Genomic DNA, 24,346 nt, shown 5'->3' with positions numbered 1-24,346 from the left:
TATATGAGCGTGTTTACATGAACTTTAGTATCTAGATTAAGAGCCCTACCCCGATTTTGTTCATATTCGGGATACTGCATGTACATGCACACAGAGGAAACTGGTCATGCATATCCCTGTATACATGATGAAACTTGCATACCTGTTTCTATTACTGCTTTTTATTTGCGCAGGCACCTGTGAAGTTTATTTTTGATGACATAAACTGCTGCAGATGTGGGCATTTAATAGTGCAGGGGAAGAGAGAGTTAGTCTGTTTTTGAGACCGCCTACTCTATTAGCAGTACGTACTGATTTGGCCAAAATTCAGTATGTGGTAAGTAGTATATGAACAAGAGTCAAATCTGCAGTATGCCAAAACTCCCCGGATGTCTCCTGATTCTGGAAAATTTCACATTATGCATCGGACCAGTCTGCCTCACGTACTGTTTCCCACAATGCACAGCGCTCGTTCCACTTTTTCTTTTTTCTTCTCTTTTGACGGGGGAACTCAGTTTGTTGGTGCTTGGAAAATTATTAAATTACATAAACCATCTCCTAACTTTTTAAATCATAAGTGATGCTAAAGAAGTAGTTTCTTTATGGTCTTCCCCATTGTTTACTTTTGCTTTCTGAAACCAGAAATCCAGTGACTTCTGTCTCAGCGTACTGCAACACAGATCTAACAGAACAGTCATACTACATACCAAATTCAAACACAGTATGTAGTAGGCAATACCTACTGCCTACTACATTAGTAGGTAGTATGTAGCAGGCTGTTTCGAAAACAGCCTCTGTCTGTCACTGCTACCATGTAGGACGGGGGAGCAACGGATGAGGGTACGCACGTGGGACAGTAGGCACTCTCTCCTAGCTTAACTTCCAATTATATGTAATTCTTTCATTGCCGAAATTCAAAACTTAGTTTCTTTGTTGCTCCAGAAGTAAGACGCTCCTGCTGTTGGCACCACGTTTGTTTTACTGATATGTTACTTGGCTGAGGCTATGCCTGGGCAGGTAGCTGGCAGCTGGCAGAAACGTATTTATGCCACAGCATCCCATTTTCTTTTGGGTTTCTCCAGCTAGAAAAAAATGTGTTCCTCAAGACTGGGATAAGGGCTTCTTCAGGTTTCTGAATCTGGGATATGAAGTTTACATGCACAAATACAAAAAAGGAATCTTCAAAACCAGATCAAACTGGGATACTAATGGCCATGTAAACACACTCTTTGACATATCTGGAGAGGATTCCCACACTTTCACAGGAATGGACTACATAGACAACTCAGAGTTGACAACCTTATTTGCATAAAAACTTAGCGCAATCAGGGCAGTGACATCACTGTGTTTCTGTCCCACACATGCCACAGTTAAGTTGAGGGGAAGACCTATTTTTTCAAACAAGGCTTTCTTTCCAAAACAAAACCTCATTGTCTGAGTAGTGTCTGATCACAGAGTACACTCTTTCTCTATCTCCCCTAAATGCCATCTTGTGAAAAAGACACACCACCATCATACAGTATTTTCCTTTCAAGTTCTATTACCATTACTTTTTTCTGGTTTTATCACCTTAAAAATGCAGACTAGTCTGATTTTACAAGCTTATGTGTACTCCATCCTTGGCACAACAGTTACATCATGGTGTAACACAAACAGGGCTTAAGTCTAACTGGTGCACAGGGCATAACATTACGTTGGTTGTAACTTTCAGCTCTAAGTCTAACGTAAGGTTACACACAGACTATGCCCAGCTGGTGCACTCAGCCCTTGGGATTATACATTTAGCCAAGAGACCTTTGATGCAAGTCATTGTCCCCCCTGTTTTGCGTCTTTGTCTTATGTGGTCAAAAGATAGATACCAGAAGGTCAATTAAATAATGCAAATTCACTAAAATGAAGCTGACATGCCCTTATTTATGCATTAGTTTGAACACATGTATTTTTTAAAATGGTGAGTTGAATAAAATGAACTGCTGGATCCTATGAAAGGTAGAATTAGCTCTAGATACTGAACTTGTTATTTTTGTACCAAGCTGTATACATGCTTGATCCTGCTGTAAAGATCCACATTTGAAATTGGAGTCTTTTATAACTAGTCTTTTGTGATAAACTTTTGTAGCCTGCTTCAAGTGGCCTTTAAGGTACTGTAAATTTTGGCACTTCAGTGGCTTCATGTTTCAGCCCCAGAGGCTCCTTGGTTTGGAGTCAGCAATTCTACCATGTTCCAAGACCCAAGTTGTTGCATACCAGAATTATAGATAAAGTTGACTTAAATAAGTATACTAAAGTTTGTCTGTGAATGACAAATACGTGACGGAAAAGATGGCGGAAAACATGGGATCTGAATAGAGAAGGGTTGCTTTTAAATAAGGGAACAGGTGTTGGGAGAGGGCTAAAGTGCGTTATTACTATTTCCCGGTGAGCGTGTTCTGGATGGCTGACGTGTGAGTTTATGTGTGAATATGTTGACAGAGCTCTTTTTCAGGAGAGAGTCATAGTTCATGTCTGGATCATGTTGTTATCAAACTTCAGGTTTCAGTGTTAGATTCAATGTCATCAACAATGGGGGTATTGTAACTCTGGAACAGAGGCTGCATGAAGAGGCCCAATGTGCCAACCACACACACGAACACAAAGATCCACAGGAAGAGACGATCAATCACCATTGCCACGTATTTCCAGTCTTCGATGATCTGCAGAGAGAAGTTACATATTAGATTTTGCAAAAGTTACATTACATACCTTCTGCAGCCATACAACCCCTCCTGCAACCTCCGCTCCACCAATGGAAGAGAAACCTGAGACTACAGACTCTAAACAACAAACTTTACCCCTCTCACCAAACCCAAGCACCGAACCTGGGGGGACAGGGCCTTCTCTGTCACTGCCCCCACCCTCTGGAACTCTCCCCCCCCCAACACCTAAGACTCTCTCCCTCACTCACCAAATTCAAATCTGGACTAAAAACCTACCTATTTACAAAGGCTTTTAACCTTTAATTGATTCATTTTGTTTGTTTTGTTGCTTTTAGCACTGTCTTTTTTGCTGTTTTCCTTTGCTTTTCTATTGTATAATTTATTTTCCTGTAAGGTGTCTTAGAGAAACTTTTAAAGTGCTTTTATGAGTAAAATGTATTATTATTATTATTATTATTAATAATAATAATAATAATAATAATAATAATAATAATAATAATAACAATATTAATATTTTTAGAAACGTTGCTGGGTTGTGCTTTGACATAATATCAAGTGGTACACAGTTACAGTTCACACTAAAGCTGCTAAATTTGCTCTGAAGGCATGTACTGTCTTTGTAGCTTTGGACTTTTGCTTCATGCAACATTTGATGTATTTTGTAAGAAGTGCACAATTAGAAGATGCCTGCAAACACTCCAAACACATAGTTAAAACAAAAACTTGGAGTAGCATTCGTAAGATATCAATAACATGGCTTAGTGCATACAGCTAAGAAAACCAACAAGAGGATTGTTGAAGAGTTTGTTGTTGCAGTTCTTAAAAACTGTAAAGTTTGTTGTATAGAGTCTGTAGTGTCAGGTTTCTCTTCCTGATATGCAATCCAGTAAAGAAAATCATTTTGCTTATAAATGAAGAGCTAAAAAATAGCAGAAGGTAAACAATGTCCTCCATCTTGGTTTTAAGATGCTAACATTTGCTGATTAGTTGTAATCATAGTTTTTAGTTTCAAAGTAACTATAACTTAGTGAGGGGGTTTTGGTGGGTTTTACAGGGGTGTAGTTGTACAATGAAATGTTTGAACCATTAACAATGTGACCACTTGATGGTCCTGAAAGAAAAGTCAGATGATTACAGACGTTTTGGGAACTGGAAACCTAAAGATTCAAAACAAATTTAATGGCATCTTAATGGCAATTTTATAGAAATAAAATCACATGGTGGTGCTCGAAGAATAGACATGGGATCTCTAATGGTGCGTCACACCAAACGCAAATAAAATCATTCACGCGATGTAAAGTAGAGACACGAGTTGACATGAGTAGAGGTCTGGCGGCGAAAATTGCGCAAATTGGGCGGCAGGAATGGAGCAATTCCTGCGAATGATGCTAACCATTCGTGCGAATAGCGCCTATTTGCGTGTACAGCACAAATTCATTCGCGCGAATGATTTGCGAGAATTGAAATACCTGAACTCCAGTGAATCTATCGCGGCGCGATAGCCAATCAGCATGCACATCACCCGGTGACATGTGTTGTGTGACATATGGACCAGCGGAGATTCACTCATCTGGAATAAATGGGACGCTTTGATTCTATCTCTGTGCAGCTTCCCTGAACTCTGTGACTCTACCTGTTTTTATGGGATCAGGAATAAACAGGAGCTCACTGTGAGGACAGAGAGTGAGGAGGATTATCTGGTGAGTTGTGAAAAACTTTGTCTGTCAGCTATCGGTTGTAGTAGGAAGTTAGCTCTGCCCCCTTCAGCATAACCGGCTTCCCCATTCAATGTCCCCGAGCTCAACCATGTTTGATAACAGACTAGTGTCGTATTGGAACCCCCCTCCCCCTCGCTCAATCTGAGTCTTGAGCACTTGTTTACACGCGATTTTGAAGCACGAATTGAGCGAGTCATTCGCAAGAATAGAGCAAGTAAACACAAAACATTCTCGCGTCTGTATTTGCGCGAATAGTGCGATCGTTCACGTATGGTGTGAATGCACCACAAGGCTTTTTGATACACAAACCTATGACTCTGTACAAAATGTTGATCAATAGTTTTGAAGATATTTCATCCAAGACAAGATCCACAGTTCAAAACTGTAAGCCAAAAAGTTACGCTGCTTTTATAGATACTGTAAAAGCTTTTTTCTGCCCCATATGGTTCTAACCTGAAATGAATGTTGTTTCCTTTTCCAAAAATAAACTAGCAGGTACACAACACTGCAGAGGTACATACACTTACCCCCTCATCGTCGTCCTCGCCCTTCATTTTGTCAGCAATGTAGCGCACTCCATCCACTGCATCTTCCACATCAATATTGCTTTTGAGTGTCATCCTCTTCCTAAACTCTGTATTCTCTGACAAGTCACTGATCTTCCAGCCATAGCGTTTGGCTGACTCCTCATTCACAAAGAAAGATGAGGACGAATCGGCCACTCCCAGAGGAGGCCCCGTCCCTCCATCTACACTACACAGCTTCTGGTCAGAGAAGGATTTCTGCTGGTGCTTTTTCCGGAACTTCTCTCGGATGTTGGAGCTACCGGGTCTGCGCATAAATAGGAAGGAGGGGAGCTGGTACAGGAAGATGCGCTTGACCCAAGGAGGCATGGTGTGTGTACTGGGGGACCGATGGTGGACGTTGAGCACACAGACGCTGGTGACGATAGAGAAGGTGACAAGTACCATTGTAAACATCAGGTACTTCCCAATCAGAGGCACTGCTAAAGAAGTGGGTGGCACAATCTTTGAGATAAGGAGTAAAAACACAGTCAGGGCCAAGAGAACAGAGATGCAGAGAGTCATCTTCTCACCACAGTCTGACGGGAGGTAGAAAACCAGAATGGCCAGCGATGTGATCAGGATGCAGGGAATGATCAGGTTGATGGTATAGAACAGTGGTTTTCTCTTGATAATAAAGTCATAGGTGATATCAAGGTACCTGATGTCATTGGGATCCTCATTCTTGCGTCCAGGAAGCGAAACAATGTCCCACTCACCGCTGGGTTTGAAGTCATCCCGTGAGGCATAATCACTGAGGAGTATGAGATCAATCTCAGTGTGGTCATAAGTCCAGGAGCGAAACTTGAGGGTGCAGTTCTGCTGGTCAAAAGGGAAATCCCGAACTTCGATTTTGCAGGCTGACTTGTAGATAGCTGGTGGGAGCCAGTTCACCTCACCGTTGTTGGAGACCACAGCATTGGAGTAGAAGGACACTTCATAGGTCCCATCAGCACTTAAAAGAACAGAAAGACAAATACTTCAGAGAAAAAAAATAACCGTGAATCACATTTGAAGACTGATTCTATCAGTCAACCTCTACCATTGCGTCAAGTGATTTCTTAGACTTCTAAACTTGATGGAGAAGTTGAGGATGTCATAAGCTTTTCCTTTTCATTCACATCTGATTATGATGTCCACCTTTCTGTACAAATATCAATGCATGGCTTTCAGATGTATTTGTCACAGCTTCATCACTTTTTGAAGGATGCTCACCAAATAAATATTGGAACCAAAATACATTTTATGTGCTGGCTAAAAGTGTGTTGTGGAAATAATGTAACTGTGCTGTTTCAGTGGTAACACAAGCAGGAGGTCTGGGTTTTGGTGTTCATTGTCTCAAGGGAGGATCTTGATCTGGAGCACATCCAAGCAAAATGGCAACAACTGCTCCCCTCATCTCAAATCTGCTGAGACTGATTTTCTTTTCTTCATCTCACCAGGGCAGCAGGTGTTGCATTATGGATAAGTGGCTTATCAATTATCAAGTGGGTCAGGGATCCAACCATCACACTTGGTCTCTAATGCTTCGGGGTTACTCTGAATATGCAGACTAATTAAAAATGTAGAGGCCCCACCTGCTCACTGAAACTCCTGGTCCTCCCAACTTGGCAAGAGACCTTGACCTATCATAGTGTGGAGCTGACCAGCTCCTATCATTCTGCTACTTTGCACTTTATGTTAATTTAGCTGCCCAGCAATCTATGTTGGTGAAAGTTTAATGCATATTAGTTCTCGGTAAACAGACGACTGACTCTGCTGTCCAAAAAGGGTTTGAGCTTTTAGCTGCCATTGTGCGATATGTACTTCAAACATAAGGCTATGTCTCTTAGCATGACAATACTGTAATGAGTCCTCATAGGAAAAGCTTTGTGAACAATTGCTTTTGCATACTGTACACACAATTATATCTAAGGTAGTTGACAAGGGCAATGAAATGTGACAACTGAAATGCACTGCAAACTATACCTAATAGCCAATCATATGTGGGCGTATAACATTCAGGTATTGTTTGCACCTTAAGCCAGTGTTAGATCAGCTGAGCTATAACGTGTGGAAAAGAGTTAAATATCACAGATAGTGATGGGCTTTGAAAGGAACAGCAAGATTCCTAAATTAACTAAGCTGATGTGTTGAAAGTGAATGACTTTATTTCCTACTGTGAGGCAACATAATACCAGGTGAAAAAAGACTCAGGTGTCGTATGTGTTGAGATGAGGTGAGGCATAAAAGCCTTCATTTCTGCTAACACGCCACTTGTTCAGACAGCATGGCTAATTTGTCCTTCAATTAACACATTTCAGCATTGACATTCTCATGAATAGATTCTTCCTTGCAGCAGTTTTATACATGTAAAAAAAATGTAATGAAATGTCATTGTCAATGTTTTGGTCTCATTTTAATATACTAAAACACAAATTCAAGCAGGGGGAGATTGTCATGTTTTGAAAAGTAACCAAGCTGGTTTATGATTCAGAAAATGACATTTTAAGGGAGTTCACTCAGCCCACTTTATGTGACACAAGGTATTTTTCTTGCTTTTGGAAAAATAGGAACAAATGCCTTTTTATGCTATAATCATAATGAATGTGTAAATTGTTGAGATATGATCTTTTTATTTCTTGCTGGACATGTATTTTAATAATTTTTAGTCTTTTATATTACTCTTGTGCTGATATGGACCTATGGGTCTGAAATAAAGTATATCTATCTATCTATCTATCTATCTATCTATCTATCTATCTATCTATCTATCTATCTATCTATCTATCTATCTATCTATCTCTGCCTGCAGTAAGGGTGTTAGAGTACACTGATTTGTTTTGACACATTCAAAGTAAGAATGAACTACCTAATGTTAAATGTATTCCTATCTTATGTAGAAATGTCTGATGACATCTCCTGTGGTGTGACTATTAAAAATATCATCAAATATTGAATACTGATCCTCGAAGGAAATTTATCTGGATTTGAAACATACTAAAATGATGAGCTTCATGAACTACAAAACCAAATGACACCATAATCTACATCATATATTGTTTATATTTTGTTATTTCTAATGCCTAAAACTGCTGCATTGGGATATGTGTTGAATGAAGTGTCGCTAAAACAGTCTCTGTCTACATTTCCCACAGCAAAAAAATCTTGTTGAGTGATACATTTCATTCTAAAAAAAAAAAACAGCAGGATGATTTTCTTTTAAAGACCAATAAGGTACAAAATCATTTAAGGACTAACGTAACTGTTTTTGCACAGGTGATGCAAAGATTTATTTAACAAAAAATTCCCTAGAGGAGCTTTAAAGAACAACAACTGAATCATTGTAAAGCAAAGACTTTGATATGATGCCTCATTTGCTGATAACATTGTGTCTCTTTGCTGCAAAGTGTAGTCAGGTTCTTCCCCTCTACAATTAGATTGTTAAATGCTCCTTATGTTAATTGAACATTGGTTATAAACTTCTTATGTTTTTACCAGACTGACTCTTTTATCTCCTATTATACTGATCTCTTATTGATTTTATCCTGCCTATCTTATGTATCAGGCTGCTTGATACCAGTAGTAGACTGTAGCTCTTGTGTATAATTTATAGTTGTCCGTTGTCTCTTTATTTATGATTTTTTTTTTTTTTTTTGTACAAGTTGCTCCATACAAATTGCCCCTTGAGGGATTTTCTTTAACCCTCCTGTTATGTTGCGGGTCAAATTGACCCTTTTTAAACATCCAAAGATAAAAAAAAATACAAATCTTCTGCTTGGCTTAATAGGTGACATGAACATACACAATAAAAATGGTTGATTTCACATATTTGCAACCCCCAACCCTCAATGTTCATAATATATAGATACTGTCCGTGGGTCAATTTGACCCGGCAGTCGAAGTGGAGGCTAAAAGGGGTCAGAAATGTCAAATACTAATTGTTTCTTTACAACTGTGTGACATGTTTCACCCCAATCACACACACACACACACACGCACGCACGCACGCACGCACGCACGCTTTTTTAACATGAATTTTCATTGAAAACATTTATGTTTCCTCATTGAACCATGATCTGTGAGAATTAAAGAACACTACTGCACTAAATATTGATTTAAATGGTGAGCAATGGAGTTAGTAATGAGATTAAAGGTGACATATCACGCTTTTTTCATCAATATATATTGGTCTAAGAGGTCCCCAAAACATGTCTTTAAAGTTTATGCTCAAAAAAACACTTTGAAATCAGATTTTGGCATGCCTGAAAACCCCTCTTCTTCAGTCCTCCTCAGAACACTCTGTTTTCCCTCTGACCACGCCCCCTCAGGAAGTGGATGTGCCCTCGGCTCTCCAGCACGTTGATCTAATGTTTACATGTTGGCTGAATATACACGGCTGCTCAGAGATCACGTAACTTCAACCCTCTGAATTTGATCCAGAATCTGATCCTGACGGAGAGGCGCCTGTAGCAGGACCTTTCTGAAGGTTTGGTCACAGATTTAGTGTTTCTTGTTGTTTTATTTATCAGTATGTCAACGTGTGTCTTGGTACACAGCTACGAACATGGAGCTATGTGGCTATGCTAACTAGCGCTAGCACTTATCCATGATAAGTAAAAATCATCTACTAGATCTTCAAATCTGCAGACGTGGGGAGTAAAACCAACCTCTGCCAGAAAGGCAGCGGGACCTTTTCTGAAGGATTGGTCACAGATTTAGTGTTTCTTGTTGTTTTATTTGTCAGTATGTTGACGTGTGTCTTGGTACACAGCTACAGCTACGACATGTAGCTATGTAGCTATGCTAACTAGCGCTAGCACTTATCCATGATAAATAAAAATCATCCACTAGATCTTCAAATCTGCAGACGTGGGGAGTAAAACCGACCTTTGTGTTTATTAAGACAGCCTACAACTAGCATGCCTCCCTCCTAAGCTCCTTGTTAGCACACATTTGTGCAGGTAATGAAAAACGGAGGGGGGATTCAGTATTAGTTTATACAGTCTATGGGCTGAACAAGCTCCGAGCTCTGACTCCGTGACAGACCGGATATTGTTGTTACGTAACAAAAACACGGAAGTCTGAAACGGCTCGTTTCACACACATTTACAGAAAGGTGGAGAAATCAGAACAGGGGCAGAATGGATTTTTTTCATTCTCGGGGGGTTTGTAGACATGCCAGGGAAACATATTTCAGGTAGAGAACCATTAAAAAGTCAATTTTGCATGATATGTCACCTTTAAGAAATGTTATTGGGATTTTTTTGGGTTCTGACACTTTTGGATAATTAAATATGCACCCAGTCAAATTGACCCAAGGCACATAACAGGAGGGTTAAATAGGAAATACCCTAGATTGAACTCAAACCTGTGGCAGTGACATCATTTTGTATGAGCAGTCATCAAAGGTCAAGCCAAACGTGCTTCATGGTCTTTCATGAAGTTATTTCATTTTAACAATGTCCCTGTTTAACTTTTGCTGTAACATCTGTTATCGTTCATCCCTTAAACTTTTTGTAGTTTTTGCTTAAAGTTCTTCCAGTAATAAAACATTTTGTTTTTCTCCATTATCCCAAAAGAGGTTAAAAAAATGGAACGATTAGAAGAAAGATAACATGATTGAATGAATGGTTATGAGAACACATCTTACCCATCCACCCCACACACTTCAACAAACAAACGTACTTGTTGTACAGAACTATGTCTGGTAGCCAGATGTGTTGTGACGGGAGCCGGATCTTCTTGATTCCCTCGTACTCTTCTGGGTCCCACATTAATCTGTAGTCATTCCATACCTCCACAAGTTCACATACATAAATAAATGTTAAAATAAATCAATTCAGTCGTTACATACATGTGCTCACACGAATAAAGAGACATGATTCATTACACTTTTACAAGAACACAAGCTACAATAAAAACAAGTGCAAACATGTACATACACCAACATATAAGCTTACACACTGTTTCAACACATGCAGTGATTCAGTCAAGGTCAGACATATTTTATTCATACAATGAGATGACCTCAGCAATGAATCAGCTGAATGTCTCTGCATATTTCCTTTAAATTGCTGCATTTCCACAAACCCAATGTTATTGTGGATCTGAATGTTTGTGCAATGTGTTGGTTACTAATGGCCAATATAAGTCAGACTTGTTGTGCCACTGATATGTGAAACTTGGACATAACATGACCCAGAGCTCTCAAACAAAGACTCACTTAAAAAAAAAGTGAGAACAAAGAGCAGAACAAGAAGTTGAGTAGGGATACAAACCTGACTGAGCCAACAGTTGGTGGTCATGATCTGCTCTCTCTCATTCTGAAACACAGTCAAGTAAAGGCTTGTGAATGGAAATAAAGAAGTCACAGACGTAATCTCCAGCATCTGTGCTCTTTAATAATATTGAATTAGTGGCATAATACTCTACAGTAACAGCGTACGTGGTGTGTTTGGTTATAATTGTGTGTGTGTGTGTGTGTGTGTGTCTGTGTGTTTCCTTACCACGTTAATCAGCTGGGCCAGGGACACCTGGATGTAAATGGTGACCTGCTGGCTGTTGTTGACAGCTGGTCTGATCAGCTTGTTGTAGCGCTCCGGTGACAACAAGTGACTCACCAGGCGCTCCTCTACCTCCGCACACAAGGCAGCTGCACGTGCAAAACACACAGACAGAGAAAAAAAAACAACCATGATGCTCATGTGAGTGGTCTATAATATAATGTCCATGTTAGTTGTCAATTTATTTCATTAAAAAAGTACAGGCCAGCTACTTTTCCATCGGTCAAACATAACAAAAAGCTAACTTTGCATTTCTGACAACTTTTGTATCTCCAGCATTTTGGGGTTTATTCGGTTAAAGGCTGATTTATACTTCTGCGTTGAATCAACGGCGTACCCTATGCCGGGGGTCCGCGTAGCTCCCGTACCTACGCCGAGGCCTACGCACATAGCTGACGTGCACCTCCTCCAAAATGTAACTCCCCGTAGGGCCGACGCGGACCTCATGCCCTGTGATTGGTCCACTCGGCGGCTTTGTCTTTCCCACATTTAAAGCACTTCCGGGATCCCGGACATCGGCCGCACATCGGCCGTGTATTTCATCTCCTCCTCTCTATTGTAATCATGTCTGTATGATAAACAGCAACATGTGTCAGCTGTAGATTAACATAACATGCTCTGAATCGCTGTGGAAAAGTAAACAGAGATCGTAGCGGGACCGGAAGCAGGCGGCCGGCTATCAGAGAGACCGCACTGCCCTCAGGCGTTTCGGCGGAGAATAGCTGTGCGACACAGACACACCGATGCACAAGTATGTGATGCTCATGTCTGCGTCAGCCCCTACTGCGTAGGGGAGACGCAGAAGTATAAATCAGCCTTAACACTGTGGCCTCACAGCCTTTTCCAGGTAACCCAGCCTCTATCCACAGTCAGAAGATGGGCCTCTTAAGTTTATTGGCCTCTCTTTTAATTGACAGCATTCAGAGAGCACTAACTGGGGTTTCAATGTTTGAATGTCAATATTACATATTTATTTAATAATCTCTGGGGCATGTAAGAGACAAGCCATCAGCAGAGCCTCTAAGACTGCAGGTAAGGCTTTTGAGAGTTTAACATCAAAGAACCCACATGGAAAGAGATCCAATCAGTGGTCAAGTTCCTTAACTTGTGTACAAGAGGTTTCTCAAGCTGGCACACCAAGTATGGAAGGTCCTGGGGTTAACTGGAGGAGGGGGAAGGTAGTCCAACAATGGAGATTTGCAGCAGGTGTATGGGTTCCAAAAGAGGAGAACTCATTGAGCAGTTAAGGAACATCCTGCTTCATCTTGCTCAGCGTCAAGGGGAAAGATATTCTTCAGTATTGTATTCCAGCAACTGACAGAGTATCTTCTGAAGAATAGGCACTCCTCTGTGCAAAAAGGAGGGATCCCAGGTTTTCCAAGATGCAGAGTGGTAACACAGCTGATCAGAGAGGCAAGAGAAGGTAAAGGAGACCTGGCTGTGCTATGGTTGGACTTCACCAATGTTTATGAATCCACACCACACAAACTAGTGGAGATGGCATCGGTGCGGCACCATATCCTGAGGAACATCAAGAAACTCATCAGGGATTATTACACAGCTATCACATCTAAGAAGCATCGACTGGAGAGGGGGATTAACACTGGATGCACCATCTCTGTTATCCTCTTCTCCCTGTTTATGAACATACTAGTCAAGTCAGCTGAGGTGGAGTGCATAGGCCCGATAACTAAGTCAGGAGTCCAGTAACCCCCTATTGGAGCTTTCATGGAAGACAGAAAAGCAGATGGATCCTTCAAGGCTTGGAGAGACATATAAATTGGGCTAGAATGTGTTCAAGCCAGCAAAATCCAGGTCCTTGGTTCTGAGAAGATGGAAGTTGATAGATTAGAAGGCTGAATGCTTCCACATCAAAATGATCATCAAGTCTGTTTATGACTTTCTGCCCAGCCAATTTAACCTGTTCTGTTGGGGACTCTGGAACACGTCCCCAGCAGCTGTCTTAAAGCAGTGGCGTAGGGTCGCTACCACCACTGCTACGATCAAGTGCTAAACGTAGTTGCTGATGGATGAAACTCAGATTCCAGGAAAACATCATGAAGACCACTCTCAGGCCTGACATTGTGCTGTTCTCTGAGACATCATGCAGATGGTCTTGCTGGAACTGACAGTGCCTTGGAAGGAGGAGGTCAGCAAGAGGAAGTGCCACAGAAGGGGCTGGCGTGCCAGGTGCATGCCCATTGAAGTAGGAGAAGTGCTTTGCAAGGAGATCTTTGTGCAAAGCCCATTCTCCTGGCATCACTGGAGCATATAAGAGACAAGCCATTGGCAGTGCCTCTGAGGCTGCAGAGAAGGCTTTGAGGTGGCTGTGGATTACTGGGAAAAGTCATGGTCTAATGCTTTTTGATACAGACTGATCACTGATCACCTCCAGTCGGGTTGCCATAGTGTGGGAATATGACACTGAACTATTGGAACCCCCTATGATCCCTGGTACTATCACTGATGATGTAACCAAGTAGAACAAGCGCAGCCGAGCAAACTGACAAAAGAGTCAAAATGGATTCCAAGAGATGGAAAAAAGTTTTTATTGAAGTATTAAGTTAACACAACAAATCTTATAAGTCACCTGAAAACTCATCATTGCCAAGAGGAAGGATAGTGCTGTTGTGCCTATACAAAAGGGTTTTCCAAACTGCGGAAAGTTTGCCAGAGACAGTCCAAAGGAAAAAGCAATTATTGACAAAATCGCTCAATTTGTAGCATTTGATGATCAGATCAGGGAAAACTTAGGATTTTTCCACTAATAGCTCTTTTGGAACTCTGGTATACTATCCCGAGTCTTCAGAATTGGCTCTGCATGCCCTGTTTGGAGAAGTTTCATGTTGTGTTTAGAGACAATGCATTCAATATGCCAAAGCTATGGAGGAGTGTGGTGTTAAAAGCTTGGGCAGTATGGCACACACTTTACATCTTGTAATAAATAAATAATGGTTGAAGAGTTAGTACTGTTCTTTGTTTTACCTGCATAATAGAGACCTTGTTTGGTAAGCATAAAATGTATAGATCCTACATCTTGGCTTTCTTACCCTCAGGTAAGCATAAACTACACACTATGATTTTTTTTTTTAAATACAGAACTGTGAAAAAAATATCAGTAATTCTATTGATATCAGCCATTAGGAGCAAGCAATTGTCAGTTATCGGTATCAGCTCAATTCATATTTTGCATCCTTAACAAATTTTAAACATCCCTATTTCGCTCCTCCTACAAAAATTACATTTATCTAATTCCTTAATTTTGTCATGACTGCAGTAAGTATGGATTTTAAAACATAAATAATTAGCCATACAGTGATAGGGGTGATGTAAATTAGAAAATGTTTATCTATAACGTTTGTATATGTGAAGGATTTATGACTCAGTCAGATTTTACACAAGTGTTTATGAGTGTTTATAAAGAATAGATAAAGACGAGTAAAACTGAAAACTTTAAAGAAGTTAACTTAGTGAGTAGTTTTTCTTGATAAAGCCCTTGAGTGGAGTTGGAAACTGGTTGTGAAACAGTTTGAAATACATAGTGAAGCCTCTTAATGACCTAAACAATCAAACAAGACCATCAACAACAAGAATGACACATTTTATATTTTCATTTTCAATGCCTGGAACCTCTGCAACAGGGTATGGTGTCAGACCACATGGCCAAAAGTACACTTCAAAAAACAGCTTTCCTTTAAATTTGCAGCAGCAGGATGAGATTCTTCTTTGTCATAAAATACTACCTTAGCAAGTAAGAACAAGATCAGCAAAGAGATAAGATGAAAATCTCTATCCACAGGCACTTTAAGTTCCTCACAGGAACTTTAATCTAACAGACACTTGTTTTAATCATGTAGACTTATTGTAGTCATTAAATATTAATTCAACAAGACACATAACCTGATTTTATTCACAAATATTTTCTCAGCTGATGGCTTCTAAGTGAGATCCACTACAGAAAAATTCATGGTAAATAATACAGAAGAACACAAACACATGAACACATATGTGTGCCTGGAGCAGCAGTTGGTGAAGCGATGTTGAATCCCGTGCTGTTAGGTTTCACCAATTAGGTGCTGCAGCAATGTAGCATGCTGCATGTCCTTAGATGTAATGAGTGTGTGATGAGACTAACAATGCATGCAATCTGTGGTGCATATGACAATAATGAGTCACATACACAGATACACACACACACATACACACTAACACACACAAAGTCCCTGAAGGGCTGTATTCACCCTTCGGATCAACAGAGAACAGTATCTGACTGGGTCACAGAGCTTCAGTGACCCTGGGTGGTTTCAAACATGGATCATTCCAGACTTTCAAACATTTTCAACTTGTGAAAAAAGCCCTTACTTGTTTTTTAAAAAGCTCTGCCCCGCTGAATCAATTTAACCAGCGCTTCACTTTTAAAAAAGCTCTTTAATTATTGTTTTTATGTTTGCAAATTAACACTTTGGTTTAACCTCTTGAATGTTTTGATGAATTTATAGCTACCTAATGTCTGTCTTTACGTTTCACTACATTTGAAATAACCAGTGTGCTCCCAGGCACGAGGGCACAGCACTCTGTGTCAAAGCTAGTTTCATTTAAAAAGCGTTTCACTTGTTTTTTCTCTTGTACCTGCTTCTCTCTGTTTATTTTACTCCACTTCTGCTCGCTTGTTTTCTGGAAAGCTGCCTTGTTTGTGCTTCACAAATAAAGTTTCTTGGACATGACTGTTAGCGATGGCTTTCCACAGTATGAACAGGGTGGTGACAAGAAAGATAAGATAAGAAGAAAAGAGCAAGAGAGGTGTGTTACATAAGAGGAGGATAGTGTGTTTATCTCAGCCTAAAGCACCAAAGCAGTCAAAAAGTCCATTACATAAAGTTTTTTTAATTAAGCTTATTATGAGCATGAACAAGGCACCAGAGAGCAAAAAAAAAATCTCCATAATTACGAAGCTTTTTGCTTTGCCCTTTTCATTCTGCTCTGCTTAGCACTGTGATAACAATATCTGTCATGGCATTTGAGTTTTTTTCAGCATCTTCTCTAATGTTATCAGTCTCCAAGTCATTTATATATCCTTGCGATCTCTGTCTGTAGCCCAGTTTTTCCCACCAGTTTTCATTATCTGATCAACATGCTGCACTTATCCTGTTTTTACTTTGTGTACTTTTCTGCACTTTTGTCCAGTGTTGCTATCACATTTTTTTTTTTTTACGTGAATCTCCTTTGGGACTTTTGGTTTTATAAATATGTATCCCAATCACCAAAATAGCTCTTTCCAAACATCACACCGACAGGATGATTCAGCCAGGATATCTTTAAAACATATGCACATTTGTTTTCATGAATTTTATTTGCCAAAAATGACTCTCTCTTACAGCCAGACTGCATCAAGCTGTCCATTCAAGATTCAGGAGACAGATGAGTCAGCGGGTGTAGGAAGATGTGGGGTGATGTCTTAAAGGAAAAGGAAAGGAAAACAACCTCAATACTCTCTTATGTGGCACACTTGAAATGACGTCTGTTTGTAAGTTGCGTCATGTTCTTTTTCGAGCACAGGGAATTCAGACCAAATGTTGTTCAGCCTTTGTCAAGCAGGGAAAATGGTTCTTAATCCAAAAAAAAAGGAACTGAAGATGACCTTGCGGAGAAATTTTAAGTCCCAGACATTTGCTAAGAGAAACAATAAATGCGAGTAGTGACAAAAAGGGGAAAGTTTAGGCATTTTTCCATTGACTGCATTAAGGGGTCTAAGCTTTAGCGTTTGATACTATCCTAACCTACAATGTGACCATTACATGTCCAGCTGTGTTTTTAAAACAAAAAGTGCATTATAGTAGAAAAAATAACAAGTGTTCATAGTGAAAAAGCAGTGCAAACACTCCTGATCTGACATCAGCAATATCCTCATGTCCAGACATCTCAAAACTGTGCAGTTAGCAGCTTTGGACAACTATGGAGGTTTTTGGTTTTGGCATTTTACTGCACTCTTTTTCAGCAGTGCTGCCAACTGTCACACTGATATAGACTCAAGATGAAAATGTTGTCTGATACATGCCGAGATCAAACCAAAAAAACTATAAAAAAAGAGCACCAAGCTTTAAAGGCAGGTGCAGGAAAGAGAGATATCCCTCTACACTTGGTCAGTCTGCATTAACCTCCAGCAGAGAGAGAAGAGCAGAGAAGTGTCCAATGTCTGAGCAGTTGTGACATGACACTAAAGCTCGGGGGTAAATGTCTTCAGAGAGCTCTGAAACACAGAGCTCCGTCTGTCAGGATCAGGCACAGAGAAGGGCAAAGACAGACACACATATACACAGATACAAACACACACGCACACACACCAAACCACAGCAAAAGTTGAAGACATACCATCAACGAAGAACAACAAAACAATATAAAATGTAAAAAGGATCTCACCAAATTATGGTGTTAATTTGTAGGAAATCACATTCTGGTAATAACGCATTGTGTCTTTTATTGTGTGCTATTTGTGAAGTGTCTATGAGTTCTCTGAAAATTGCTTTAAGAATAAAATGTATTATTATTATTATTGTTATTATTGTTATTATTGTTATTATTATTATTGTTATTATTATTATTATTATTATTATTATTGTTATTATTATTATTATTATTATTATTATTATTATTATTATTATTAGATGCAACAAAGGTTCAAACTGTGTCGTGTAGGTCTGAGATTTTTGCGGCTATAGGGAATCAGTACCGCCTTTACAATAAGTCCTGTTGGACTAGCTCTTTGTATGTTTTTCAGCTTTATTTGTTACTGCCCTTTGGTTAATTAGATTAAAGCCATGTTTAATTGTACCCCAAAAAGTTCGTTCCAAAAAATGAACGGCCATTCATTTACATAACTGACATGAACCTGTTAAGAATCAAGGGAAAATGACGTGTGCTGCTAAACAAAATAAATAACAGAAAAATGCGCTCTCATTGAGTTCCATTAAAGGAGTCCCCACTGCTTGTATACATATGGGGAGTGTTGCCAACTCCTCAGTGAAGAAAGTAACTACTGGCTGTCCTAAAAGTCGCTAGAATAATTTAAAGGGTTAATTTCGGTTAAGACACGACCAGTTGTGATTCTGTGTCCGATGTTCCAGTAAGACTCTGCAAGTTACGGACTTCAGAGCAGTGACGGGGGCTGATTATTTATAATAATCTCTCCTAATTTAAATAAATAACAAGACCCAATACTATTTACGATGTACGTTAAGTTACATAAGTAAACAGGGAGAGAGAGAGTAGATCAAACATAACTGGCCGCATGTAAAATTTTAATGTTTGAAGTGTTTGCTGTATGTTTTTGTTGATTGTTACTTTTCTGTTTTTTGTTTTTAACTCTGTAAAGCACTTTGAATTGCTCTATGTATGAATGGTGTTTTATAAATAAACTTGCCTTGCCTAGAAGTCGCTAAATGACGTCATCGCCTAATTTGCATAATCTGAATTGTAATGGACGCTGTCAGAGAGACGTGTAACGTCGAGGGAGAGACAAAAAGAGGTTAAAAACACCCTAAATAAGTTTATGATACACTTTGGAGCCTACAACAAATCAATGTAAAACATTAAATTTTTTCAACAATATCATTTTCAAGATAGTTATTATATACAATCTACATTAACAATCTAAATGGATCAGCCAGCGGTGTCTTCGTACATGCGTGATACGTTTGCCGTCTGAATGCTGAGGGATGAACGCCTCCTGCTCTGAATGCAGCTAGTAGGGACTCACAGCAGCATCCACTGATCTACTGCACGTTTAGTAGAGTAAGAACTATACATGCTTTCACGTCTGTCTCCAAAAGTCACCATTTAACACCAGAAAAAGTCGCTAGATTTGTCGCTCGTCGCTTTTTTGAAAAAGAGTCGCTAGAGGGGTCTGAAAACTCGCTAAATATAGAGACAAAGTCGCTACGTTGGCAACACTGCATATGGGGTTCATTTCACTCATCGTTTATTCATGTCAAGTTTATTTCAAGTCATAATGTATTTGTTTAATTTCCAAATAATTCGTAACTCTGTTGATTCTGACAAAACTCTACTGACAGAGCAAAAAGCTCCCTGTTTCATAAACTAACTGAGACCACTACTTGAATTGGCATTATAGCTTTGACTCCATTTAGGAGCACAACAACACATGATAAGAACAACTTATTGTTCCTCCATTTTCCAACACAGTAATTTTATGACCAAAAGAAAATGTGTGACATTTAATTAAGTGATATTAAACTGTCAGATCACATGAGTTGTGTATATGTTGTATATAAGAGTAACTACGCCTGTTTTCAGTGTGTTTATATTTGATCTACAGCTTGCTCTTTGGTGTGCTTTGGTTTCTCCCCGGCTTCTCTCTGATTTCTGTCTGAGAGAAATTGAAGATGTCATAATGCATTGAAAATGTAAAGGGCATAAAAATAAACCCTGCACAAAAGAATACTTAAGTGCATAAGACAATGACTCTGTGTGACAGGTGGAAAGGACTGAGGATATTTCAGGAACACTGTATAGACTCCACACAGAGACGTATGGTATGGGTTTGTACGGTAAATGCTAAAATGGTGGTAGAGGTTACAATAAGATGTGTATTGGATGGATGTAAGAAAAGAGAAGGAGCATTAGAGAGCGTACCAGCAGGTTTCATCACACATGTATGCACACACCCACACATGCGCGCGCGCACACACACACACGCTTCTGTCCGGCTCGCTGCACTCTCCTCACCTCAATAATTCATTGCCACTAAAATAAAAATGCCATCATCTCACAAGCAGAGACTCAACCACAATCAGAGATTATTCTCTAGGACTTTCTCAAACCAGATCAAATTGACACTTAGTGGCTCTCAAGACATGCATGATCTGTCAAAACATTACAAAAAAAACACCCCAGACAAGCTGCTGTGTCTGGGTGACGCATATGGGTGTTCACAGGCTGTTTCATAAGTCCAGTGTACAGAGAGAAAAAACATCCAAATTCTGCATCCTTTTGCAAGGGCTGTGAATTATTCAATACCTTGCCATCTGGGGTGGCCTTTCTGAGGCCAAAACAATTTAGGTTTCAGCTGTCTTTGGCTTCGCTCAGAACATGGTCCGGATCAGTCATGTTATAAAAGACACCCATGTGGCTTGCCACTTGCACCCATAGCCTCACAGGAAGGTTCAAACAAGACATTTCACATGTATCACAGCAAATCTTCTGCCTGAGAAATGTTTGTGTTTTTTAGAATCTCTTGGGATTTCTGATGGTTGTTACCCCCAAACTTTCATTACTGATAGTGATTCCACCTGTGAGGATAAAAACAGCTGTTCAAACGTAATTTTTTTTTAATTGTCACAACTTTCTTTGTACCTAAATGTCCTCCTTTGCACAGGTCTTTATGTAGTAACAGACAAGTAAAAAAACAGGCGATCACAGTAGGAAAAGTGTACTACTGTTCTCAGTTCTTCTGGTGTCATAATCCTGCATCAGTTTCTTCGAAACACATCCGATGCAGCTCTCCATTCAAAGAGCAACACCCAAACAAGTTTGCCAACGCAATGACTAATATTTACTATGATGTGTTGACTCACTGAAGCTGAGCTCTCTCTCCCCAACATGCATCTGCAGTTCTGAGAAAGCACTTTTAAAAACTCGTGAGAATCAACAGCCCCCGGGATAAAAACTTAGAACTGCATATATCTACCCACCCACACATTAAGTTTAACCCAGGGGCAACAGAGACACAGAGTTAGAGTTGTGTCTGTAGGCAAACACATGCTATCCTCTTAAACTCCAAAGCAAGACAGACAATCAATCGAAGCACACATTAGCATTGTAACTACGGCACGGGGCACATATGGGGAGAGACGCAGGGGACAGGAGATAGAGGAATGCGTGATGAGAGACAGATAAATAATAGCCTAAAAGGAGGGGTGGAAAAGTGCAAGATAAAAAGGGAAATGAGGCGTATAGGACAGGCAGAGTGGGGCCAAGAGTGAAGAAGGTGGGTGTTCTTGCCAGCTAAGAAACTGTCTAGATTAAGTAATTTTACTGCGGCAAGACTGAAGTTAGATAGGCGGAATGGAGCAAAAGTCATGCAATACTTCAGCTGCAGAATGATACAGGTGAGAGTTAAGGGGTTATAGAAACAGATAAAGTAGGATCCATTAAACTTTAAATAGAAGAATAAGGAAATCAAAAAAGAAGAAAGCATGGAAGATCTGGATGCAGCAAGATACAAACATATTGAACTTAAATGCCCATGTTGCAAAACATCCACACAAAAAACAACCTATGTTTTGGGGGGTTTATTACAGATACATATGTCATATACCCGATACATAAAATTCTAATAAACACAAAGGTTGAAAGGTCATAAGGGCAGACAGACATGTGAAACTATACTCATCTGCTTAATAACCCCCTTCTGAATTCATGTTTGGCTAAATGACAAATAAATCAACACCCTCAGCTGGTTAAGCTTTGATGTGTTGATGTTTGCTGCTTTTTAGCTTATAGACATGCACAACAAATAGAGAAAGCAAACACAATGAGGAAACATGATTTTGCCCCAGTGGGAACTGCAGCAGATCATTTGCTGACACATTATATGGTCTGGTTTTAGAACCATGGACAGCTCCTGAACGGGATTCCCCTCAAGTGCTTGATTCATGAGCAGACCCAGAAGTAGCTTTGGACTAATTTATAAAAAATTAATAGTGAAGAACTCTACTTTACATAATCTAATTAAAATTACAAAGACAAAGTTGTGATAAAAGAGTCAGTCCATGCAATTACCTAGTATTATTATAATAGAGCCTCTACACACTGTAGCCTGGTTAGGCCACCTTTTGATTTGATATAAAGTAGATCTGATGTCAAAGCTAATGATCCACATGAAGAACACGACAGTATTAATTGGTTCAAAATATGAACTGAAAATTACAGTAGAGCATTGCAGGGAAATGTGTGCAAAAGCAGTGCACCCTTGCCAAATATCACACCCATGCTCATGTAAAGCAGTCCAGCTCCGACTCTGTGGGTTTGTCGTGTAAAGAGAGGCAAGTTAGTTAATTGAGGCGTGCTTAAAAATCACGTGTTAAAGTGACTGACGCAAGGCAATGCCACTATTTTTCCCCACCGGCCTGCTTTCCGGTATCACGTGTCGTATGTAAAGTCAAATTTTGGCTTTGACATCTCTCTAGAATTTAAATACTCACATGGACCTTTACGCTTAAGGTTAAAAGAGCGGTGTGTTGTGTTTTCAACAAATCATATGTGACCTTAAACTAAGCACAACTAGCATTAAATAAGACTGACTTCCAAGATCTTTCATTTACATGCAAACAGTCAAGAGTGTTTGTATAGCCTAAACAAACCAATAGTGACTTAAGCCACATACGCATTAGGAACTCCCTGTTTCGTTCCATGAGGACATGAGAGAAATACTCACTTGCCACGGTGAGAACCAGGAGAGCCAATGCTGCTTTCACCGGGGCTGCCATCTCGTCCTCCCCTCCAGTTCGACACACGCGAAAACTTACACTGTTTCTCCTCTATTTCTCCCTCGATGAAAAGTAAGTGAAGAGCGAAAAAAAGAAAAACTCAGGCCGGTTTACAGCGGTTTCCCCGCAAAAAACGGAGGGCATCTGAGATTAGGAGGCATGGAAAGGAACACTGACTCCAGTCTGATCCCAGAAATGAGGAGGCTGGACGCTTTCTGCCAGAGCGCACCGACTCCAGCGCTGGTCCTGGAGCTGTGATTGCGCGCAGCGGAAACCGGCTGTCCAGAACAGAGTCCCACTTGATTCTTTGGAACGATGAAAACAACGTGTTTTTTTTGCCGGCAATATGGGTCAGAAACTATTGTGGATACGCCAATCCTGTTATCGCTGAAGCGGCCATTCTCCAGATGAAAGATTAAGCGTCCCGGTCTTTACACCGACCTGCCCGCCCAGTGTGCTCCCTCAACGGGCGTCAGTTTCACTCTCTATCGTCTTGGTAGTCACAGTTGGACATGACATGTAACAGGCAATGATATGGAAGTCACCCCAGGGAATATATTCAGTACCCAGCAGCTTCTGAGACCAACATTGTTTCATCCAATCAGAGGAGAATCATCAAAAGAGTCACTGAAAATGTACTTTAAGTTAATTAAAACACACTTCTATGAAGCTCAGAGGGGAGCTAAAACTGTAAACAAATCCAGAGGGAAGAAAACTTAAGCCCTTGAAAATCAGCAATTTGTTAATTTAGGGTAAATATTGATGGAGAGAATTAAGTTATGTGGAAGCAGATTTTTGGGAGCAAATCAGTAAAGGCCTTCTTATCTTCATTAAACACATTGTGATGAAGCTGTCTGTTCCTTAAATGAGGGAGGCAAGGTTCGAGGTGTAATGGTTATGTGGAGGGTGATATTGAGTGTGATGGTCACCACATATCTGGCAGAACCAGTTAAAATCTGGCAGATATGCTGGCAGCCTATCATTTAGATTTAAAATATGCATGTGATGCTGTATAGATCCCTAAAGGGCCCTGTCCACTTTAATTTTCCACCAGCTTTACCGCAGTGAGGTCAAAGGTCAGGGTCAGCTGGATAAAATGGAAAACTGCTCAAAGACATTTAAGAAGTATGAATCCAGAGGACTTTTAGTCTCTCTGGGACATGTTTAAAGATGTGATACAAAGGTACCCATAATAAGATAAAAGTAAAGGACAAATAAATATGAGGCAACACCTTTATCCCTCCTGCTGTGGTCAAACAGCTCAGGTGTGTTTGGGTTGTAATCAGGCATCAAGATGGAAAAACGGTGCGTGTCTGTGTGCGTGTCTGTGTTTGAGTGAGT

The 24,346-nt window shown here is 40.0% G+C and overlaps 1 protein-coding gene across 1 annotated transcript; it reads right to left on the bottom strand.

Annotated features, from left to right (window-relative positions):
* Positions 1-700: 700 nt before the first annotated feature.
* On the bottom strand, positions 701-23,481 carry LOC117816881 (neuronal acetylcholine receptor subunit beta-2-like). Its single transcript, XM_034689258.1, has 6 exons — positions 22,954-23,481; positions 11,445-11,590; positions 11,217-11,261; positions 10,624-10,733; positions 4,921-5,911; positions 701-2,672 (listed from the first exon to the last, which is right to left on the bottom strand). Exons 1-6 carry the CDS (start codon positions 23,003-23,005, stop codon positions 2,508-2,510), a joined length of 1,509 nt encoding a protein of 502 aa, XP_034545149.1. The 5' UTR covers positions 23,006-23,481; the 3' UTR covers positions 701-2,507.
* Positions 23,482-24,346: the final 865 nt, after the last annotated feature.

The sequence above is a fragment of the Notolabrus celidotus genome, chromosome 8 (genome assembly GCF_009762535.1).
Source record: "Notolabrus celidotus isolate fNotCel1 chromosome 8, fNotCel1.pri, whole genome shotgun sequence".
NCBI lineage: Eukaryota > Metazoa > Chordata > Actinopteri > Labriformes > Labridae > Notolabrus > Notolabrus celidotus.
This window is presented reverse-complemented; position numbering and strand designations above follow the sequence as displayed.

Coding starts and splice junctions, on each gene's coding strand:
- LOC117816881 (XM_034689258.1), bottom strand. CDS start 23,005: ATGGCAGCCCCGGTGAAAGCAGCATTGGCTCTCCTGGTTCTCACCGTG. Junction 11,591..22,953: donor CCTGGTTCTCACCGTGGCAA/GTGAGTATTTCT, acceptor TTGCACGTGCAG/CTGCCTTGTGTGCGGAGGTA. Junction 11,262..11,444: donor TGGCCCAGCTGATTAACGTG/GTAAGGAAACAC, acceptor ACTGTGTTTCAG/AATGAGAGAGAGCAGATCAT.